The sequence below is a fragment of the Octopus bimaculoides genome, chromosome 1, assembly GCF_001194135.2.
Source record: "Octopus bimaculoides isolate UCB-OBI-ISO-001 chromosome 1, ASM119413v2, whole genome shotgun sequence".
Lineage (NCBI taxonomy): Eukaryota > Metazoa > Mollusca > Cephalopoda > Octopoda > Octopodidae > Octopus > Octopus bimaculoides.
In genome coordinates this window covers 21,885,307-21,893,781 of record NC_068981.1, presented here as the reverse complement: position 1 = coordinate 21,893,781, position 8,475 = coordinate 21,885,307, and the positions used below count along the sequence as shown (strand labels likewise).

The window sequence follows — 8,475 nt, the reverse complement described above, 5'->3', positions numbered from 1 at the left end:
TATATATATATATATATATATATATGTATGTATGTTTATATATGGCTGGTCCTCTTCTCTTTTTCGCCCTAATCACCATTTGGAACTTTGCTCGCACCAGACTGTGGTCTGTCCAGCATTCTGATCCTTGCAAGGACTTGACATTGCAAATGTCATAAATGTCGCATGGATACATTTTACATGGTGCCAGAAGGAGTGCTTTTTAGGTGGCACTGGCACAGGGCTCTTGCAGATCAGTCTTCTTCATCAGGAGGATTGGTATTAATATTTTTACTGTGGAGGATGGGTCTTCTTGAGTCCAGCAAGGTGCAAGATATCTCAGTTCTTTGTCATCTCCTCCATGAGATTCAGTGTCCTGAGATCGTCCTTCTGTATTTTGCCCCATGTCTTCCTAGGTTTCCCTTTTCCACAAGTTCCATCCACTTTGAGTGATCAGCACTTCTTTATAAAGCTGTCAACATCCATCTGCATCACATGACCAAACCAATGCAGTTTTCTCTCTTGCACACTGTATCTAATTTCTCTTATGTCTAACCTTTCTCTCAACACACTACCACTCCAAGAAAGATAAACCGAGAAAAATTAGTTACAAAAATAGTTTTTTACTTATGGCAGTAATATTTCCCAATGTGTATCTCTCTCTCTCTGCCTTTCTGGCATCATTTGCTTTTTTATTCTTTATATGTTTTAGTCATGAGGCTGTGGCCATGCTAAGGCATCACCTTGATAAAAACAAACCTTTAAAAGGCTTAGACAGCTCTTTGTTATTATCATTTTACAGGTAATGCCTTGCAGTGCTCGGACAGAATAATTGATCTATTGTCTGCAACTGAACATGTGACTGCACCATTCTTGAAAGCAGCCTACCCTATAGTCCTTAAAGCCTTAGAAAATAACTGGTAAGATTAGTGAACCCACATTAAAGTATGGTGGTGTTCTACACCTTGTCTGATTTAAATTTGACTACATTTATTGTTTTAATTAAAACTGGTAGATTTCAGTAGAGATTGAATTTTTATTTCAATTTAATTTACCGCCAGTTTTATGATCTGAGACTATGCTTGTAATATTGGTTTCTGTTTGATCAGGTTCAAGAAATATGAAGAAAGTTTCTACCAAACCAAAACTTCATTCGAACAATCTCTGAAGTATCCAAAATTTGAACTCCTAATGTCCTTCAAAAGAGCATGGAAGAAAAGTTGGTAAATTAAGATTTGTCATAAAGGATTTGTTGACCTTTCTATAAAGGTTCAGTCAGTGACCTTTCATGTATGTTGGGGTAAAACCTGGAATTCAAGGAAACTTGGTAATGATCTATGTTGGCACAAATTAGTTCATAGGAGAGATCATAGAAGAGTTTGATAAGCTCAGTTGCCATGAACACATATAATCTAACATTCTGGGGACCTTGCCTATCATCTGAGAGGTGGGAAATAGAGAAAGTGAAGTTGTTGCTTTGATTGTGGGAAAGAAAAAAATGAGTTTTTTAGCATTTTATAACTTCTAGTAATGTAGTGTTTATTGTCAAGGTGTTGCTTTTACACCTCAGTGTATAATGTTGTTCTTGACCCTTGCTTTACCCATTTTATTACCTGAGTTTTTTTACCTAGAACATATATTAAATTCATCTGTACAGATATCATACCTACACATAATGTTGATATTAAAGTGTATGGCATTAGAATTGTGTTTAAGATAAACATTAGCATTGAATTAGTAAAAGGTTACCTTCTTGTGTCATGTCAAATCATAAGTACCGGTTTCCTAGTTTCCATGGCTTATAAATTCCTCACCTGGATGAGGTGCTGATCCGTCACAGGATTATTCATTTTTACCAGCTGAGTGGACTGGAGTAACGTGAACTGAAGTGTTTTGCTCAAGAACACAACATGCCGCTTGGTTCAGGAATCAAAACCACAATCTTACTATCATAAGTCCAACACCTTAACCACTTAGCCACGTGCCTTCACAAGTGTTGTGATTAGTGTTATGGGTATCAAACTTAGGGATTAAGGTACAGATGACATTATTTTGATTTATTGCAAAGGTTCAGAATATAAATGGCTCAGTCTCACTGCTTGCAAAAGCCATGGGTATTGTTTCTTCCTTCAGACCCAGCAAATAATAGAGAAAAAAAAAAGAATTGAACGTAATTCAATTATTAATTATTCAAATATAATTAAAATTTTCTCAAAGCAACTTAATATGTGGTTTAGAAGCTTGCTTTGCAGCCATGTGGTGATTTCAAGTTCTGTCTTATTGCATGTCACTTTAGGCTTTTACTATAACCCTAGAATAACTAATGCCTTGCAGGTGAATTTGGTAGACATTAATCATGTGGAAGCCTGTGTTTTATGTATGTGTGTGTATGTGTGTGTGTGTGTGTGAATTTTTAGTATATAATGTAGATTCAGACAATTATGTGGCTATCCCAGAAAGCTCCTCCAATGGTGTTGGTTATCTGACCACAATGTAATCATATACAGAGAAGTGTGGTGCAGGGTGTCCACATAGCTAGAATCCAGGTAATCCAATCGATTACTTCATGAGCAGTATATATATAACATAAAAAATCAGAAGATATGAGAGATGAATATATTTATTTAACTACTTGATATCCTTAGAATTACAGCCATTTCGCAGCCTTCTTCCTGTAGTAACAATTATGTTTACATGTTTGCATTAGTGTGCATGCTATGCATTATACAATACAGTTGTATATTCACAAATCTATGCAAATAAAGAAAGCTGGCTCATCAGATCACTTGAACATCATAATTACACCAATGATTCAGCTCATACACACATGCATAACACTCACACATATACAGTGGAGGTATATGGCCTTGTAGTTAAAGCAGTGGACTCGCAGTTGAGGGATCACAGGTTTGAATCTCAGACCAGGTGATGTGTGTGTGTGTTTATGAACAAAGCACCAAAGCTCCATGCTGCGCTGGCAGAAGGTAATGGCAAATTTCTGCTGACTCTTTTGCCACAACTTTCTCTCACTCTTTCCTCCTACATCTAGCAGCTCGCCTACAATTGACTGGCATCCCATCCAGGTGGGGAACCTATACACCAATAAAACTGGGAAACCAGCCCTTATGAGCCAGGCATGGCTCAAGAAGGAACAGACAACAGCAACATATATATATTATATGTGTGTGTATGTGTGTGTGTGCGTGTGTGTGTGTGTGTGTGTATCTTTGTGTTTTTGTTTGCCCCCACCCACTGCTACCGGATAAATAGTGTTGGTTTGTTAATATCCACATAATTTAGTGATTCAGTATAAATAAGAGACTTAAAATAATAATTAGTGGGATCGATTTGTTCAATTAAACTCTTCAAGGTTCTACTCCAGTATGGTCACAACCCAGTGACTGAAACAAGGAAAAGAAAAGCCACAAATGAAAGCTAATCTGTTGTTTATTGGATCAAACTCAATATTTATTATTACATTACACAATAGAATTAAATACCTTTCCGTTCATCTTTTAGATATTTCAAAACATTCATTTATCAATGTTCTCGCCGAAATATCTTTTTCATATCACTAGTTTTCTTTTTCATTCCATTATTTTTTTTTTCTCTGGTTTTTAGACAATTCTAGTAACATTCTTAGGAAAATAGCTTATTTGCATACTGAAATCAGAAAATATAGTCTATCTTCTACACTCACAGACTATATAGAATGCTTATATCAAGAACAACTACGAGATATTCAAGAAATAAATGAAGGTCGGTAAAATCTATTTTAAAATACAAATTCATGATAATTTAAGTTGCACTACATACTCACTTAAGTTTCCTCAAAAGTTGCGCAATTATACAACAGCTCGCTACTATGGCTCTCTATAAAGTATATGTGTATCGAGGAGGTTTGGTAACTAAATGCTGTAGGTTCTACCATTGATCATTCATAGTGTGGTTCTGTTAAGCACTCTATAATGACTCAAGTAATACTATTATTCTCTCAGTTGATTTGTACTTACCCAGAGGTACAATGTTATGTGATTGACCAGGTTTAATCTTATAACTTTCTATGTCAATATTATCATCATCATCACCATCACTTCCACCACAGAAACCACCACCACCACCACCACCACCACCAACACCACCACCACCATTTAACATACATTTTCCTCGCTGGCACAGCTTAAACAGTTTGATAGGATCTGGCAAGCTACAGGTTGACGCTGAGCTTGAATGTCACCTTTGGCATGGTTTTCTACAGCTGGATATCCTTCCTAACGTTCTACACTTTACAGTGTAGTGTATTCTGGGTGTATATACACATACAGTGCAACATGAAAGGTTATTACATTGCAATACCAATACTTACAGCCACTTTGAACATTTCCAAAATAATAGCAACCATCAATGACACTGAAACAGAAGTAATACCACAAGTCAGGAAATACCTTCTAAGAAAACTTATAAGGAACCATTTGATATTATCATGGGATCAAAGGACTCCAGTGAGGTAAGCAATATTGCTGGCCCATATATATATATCATCAGCACCACACATAAAAGTTCCCTTTGTTTTGGGTGGTCTCTGCAGAGATGATGCTCTATGCCTCCCAAGAAACTTCAACCCACAAAAAACTGACTAATTGGGAAGGAATTACATCTCTTCTTCCAAAACCTAGGATTCTCCATTATTGTAGCAATATGTCTTAAATCAGTTAACTTTCTCAATATTAACATAGACTATGAATCTTTTATTTATAAACCCTATTTAAAAAGAAAACAAAAATGTTCAGAGTAAGTAGCTAGCCCAAAAGTATGATTATAAATCATACTAAAACTATATTTAAAAACTTAATCAAACACATATCACTGAAACTTCTTTCTTTAGCTTCAAATGAACAAATAGTCAATAATCATTACATTCCATATAATGAAGCTCTTCATAACAGCATTACCAGGAAAAAGCACATTATATAAATAGTATCAATAAACAATAAACAAAAAACACAAGCAAAATTATTTGGTCCAATCCCTTCTTCAATATAGAAGTCTCCTTATCAATAGCCAGTTTATTTTTCAAAATACTTCAAAAACACTTCCACTCAACCACAAGGACCACAAACTAATAAACAAACACAGCATAAAAATATCACACTCCTTAACTAACAACTTTGAAAAAATGTGGCCAATTATAATCACCAAAACCTTTCAAAATATGAAAACTAAATTAAACACCTAACGCCACCAACTGTAACTATAAAATCCCTCCATCTTAATGGAAATTGTCTCACAAGTAACATCATCTATAGTGCAGCTATAGCCATGAACACTACAATACCAATCACAGCCACATATATGATGAGGTCAACAGTTAACCAGTTCAAAACCCAACACAACCAACATACACATACTATTCACAACCTAAAGAGGGAAAACGATACTTCAGTATATAAGTATATACACTCACTAAAGTTAGAAAATACCCTATTTCACAGTAATTAGAAAATATTGTCCTATGCACAACCTTATGAAGCAAACAACAAACCTTACCAACTCTGTGCCATCTTGACAATGCGTAATAGTTGTAAACGAGTGTCACTGTCATACAAGTATTGTTATTCATTTCCAGTACCCTGGGGAAACATATCTGCCCACAAGGAAATAGTACCTTGCTTGGAAACAGGTTGTTGACAAGAAGGAGATTCAGTCATTAAAAAATCTGCCTCAGTATACTCTGTCCAACCCATGCAGATACGAAAAAGTGGACATTAAAACAGTGGTGATGATGATGGTATATATATATATATATATATATATTCTTTCAGTTTCTGTCTACAAAATCCACTTACAGGGCTTTGGTCAGCTTGAGGTTATAGTAGAAGATTACTTGCCCAACGTACCATGCTGTGGGACTGAACCTGAAACCACATAGTTAGGAAGCAAGCTCCTTCACCACACTGCTATGCTATGAGTGCTATAAAAATACAAATCATCCTTTCTTTCTTTAACAGGTCCTCTTAATTTTTTACATTCCATGGAATTTACACAGGTCCTACTAGTAACAAATGAGCCTAATCTTGTCTTAAGATTGCAGGTTCTTTACCTACAAACTTAGCTGAAACCTGCTCTGACTCTGTAGTCCAAATGTCTTGTTTTCATAAGTTTTGAATTAAAATCTTCCACCAAACCTTACTCACAATTTATGTTCCTAACACTAGCTTAATGATAACTAAGTTAAGATTATTTGCCAACATAACAAAGCAGTCCTGGTTTAGGACGAATGTTGTTGTAATTTAGCCCCAGGAGACATCATCTCCAGCTGGCTATACAACACGATCTGTGTATAGCCAGCTAGAGACAATCCTGGGGTTAAATTACAGCAACATTCATCCTAAACCAGGACTGGTATGTTATGTTGGCAAATAATCTTTACTCTAGAGTACTGTTGCTGAGTATCTCTCATTGAGAGATTTACAAATAGTAATTTTCTATTTGATAACTAAGTTAATTGTCTAAATTCTTTGTTATATTTAAAATAACTGAAAGGAACACAGAGCATCTCATAATAAATACGGTAACAAAAGGGTTAAGTATTAACCTCCTATAACTAGGCATTATTATTCTTAATTATTAGTAGATTCAAGGCAGTGAGCTGACTGAATCATTGGTACACTAGGCAAAATCATTAGCAGCATTTCATCTGAGTTTATGTTCTAAGTTCAATTCACACCTAGGTTGACTTTGCTTTTCATCCTTTCAGGGTCAATAGAATAAGTACTAATTGAGTACTGGGGTCACTGTAATCAACTTACCCCCTCCCCCAACTTGCTGGCCTTGTGCCAAAATTTGAAATCAATTACAAGTAGATTTATTTTTCACAAATTACATCATATGAGAAAAACTCCTTTTCAGCCATAGGAGGTTAAGTTTACTTGACACTGCCATACTACAAAGAGATGAAATTATGATTAATTTGTTTGTTTATTCCAGAAAAGTTGAACAGAAGAAGAATAAGTCATCTGAAGCCCAGATTAAAGTATTTAAAATTGTCAGAGTATCAAATATTGAAAATTAGAGTGAATTTCTTTATTGAGGCATTAAGGTTGAGTTTTAATTATCAATACTTGCTAACAATAGTTATCTTGCAATTATATTGTAAAACGTGCACATATAATTAATGTTCTGTTCACTTTTGTTTTAATTATTAATGATATTATATACTATGTGTCAACAAATATTGTTGTACATTCCTAACTGGTCATTGACACAGTTCTACTGCATTAAGTCTCTTTTCAAGACAAGTATAACTTAGAATATTTCTGTTGTTATTTAATATATGTAACATGTATAGATGGTTGTTCATGTTATTATGAATTAGATTTGTTACTCTTATATGTATGTGTGTGTGTGTGTGTGTGTGTGTGTGTGTGTGTGTGTGTGTGTGTGTGTGTGTGTGTGTGTGTGTGTGTGTGTGTGTGTGTGTGTGTGTGTGTGTGTATGTATGTATGTATATGTTTATGTATATGCACATACACATACATATATGTTTATCCATATGTAGAAAGCACCATTCGAGCATGGTCAATGCCAGTGCCGCCTGACTGGCTCCTGTGTCAGTGACACATAAAAAGCACCCACTGCACTCTTGGAGTAGTTAGTGTTAGGAAAGGCATCCAGCTGTAGAAACCTTGCCAAATCAGATTGGAGCCTGGTGCAGCCTCCTGGCTTGCCAGTTCTCAGTCAAACCATCCAACCCATGCTAGCATGGAAAGTGGACGTTAAATGACAATGATGATGATGATGATATATGAATGGAGGCAATATACCATGCTTGAGTAGAAGACCCATCAAGCCAAGTGAAATCATAGTCATGGCAGGTACTGGTGTCATGTAATTGGCAGCTGTCTTGAAGTGGTTGGTATTATGAAGGACGTCCAGCCATAGAGACCATGCCAAATCAGACTGGAGTCTGGTGCAGCCTCTCAGCTTACCAACCCTGGTCAAACCGTCTAATCCATTCCAGCATGGACAAAAGGCATTAAATTATGATGATGATAATCATGATATATGTTAGGTTGGTGCTGCATAATTATTGTGGCTTTTATTCAATAAATTTTATTCAACAAAAAATTTAAACAAAGAGCCAATTTAATCAAAATGCCAATTTAAACAAAACGCCAAGCAGAAATTGAAGTAGATGGTGAATATGCTCCGGAATAATCATTTAAAGATGTTTTTCTTAAATGTTGTTATTGTTTTTGTTGAATAACATTTATTGAAAAAAAGCCGCAATAATTATGCATGAACCTAATATATATTTTTTATGTAAATAGCATGGAAGGCAGACATTAAACAGTGACAGTGATGATGATATATTTATACATGTATCTATATTGTATGTAATATCTAGTTAGTATTATATCTATCTATCTGTCTGTCTATCTATCTAGTTAGCTGGCTATCTATCTATCTATCTATCTGTCTCTCTCTCTCTCTCTC

At 35.3% G+C, this 8,475-nt stretch overlaps 1 protein-coding gene across 1 annotated transcript in view; it reads left to right on the top strand.

Annotated features, from left to right (window-relative positions):
• LOC106878074 (uncharacterized) overlaps positions 1–8,475 on the top strand; it is a 24,468-nt gene that overhangs the window by 9,101 nt on the left and 6,892 nt on the right. The window contains exons 4-7 of the mRNA XM_052974521.1: positions 782–899; positions 1,089–1,198; positions 3,601–3,738; positions 6,967–7,078. Of these exons, the coding sequence (XP_052830481.1) occupies positions 782–899; positions 1,089–1,198; positions 3,601–3,738; positions 6,967–7,078 (478 nt within the window). The remainder of the gene's footprint in view (positions 1–781; positions 900–1,088; positions 1,199–3,600; positions 3,739–6,966; positions 7,079–8,475) is intronic.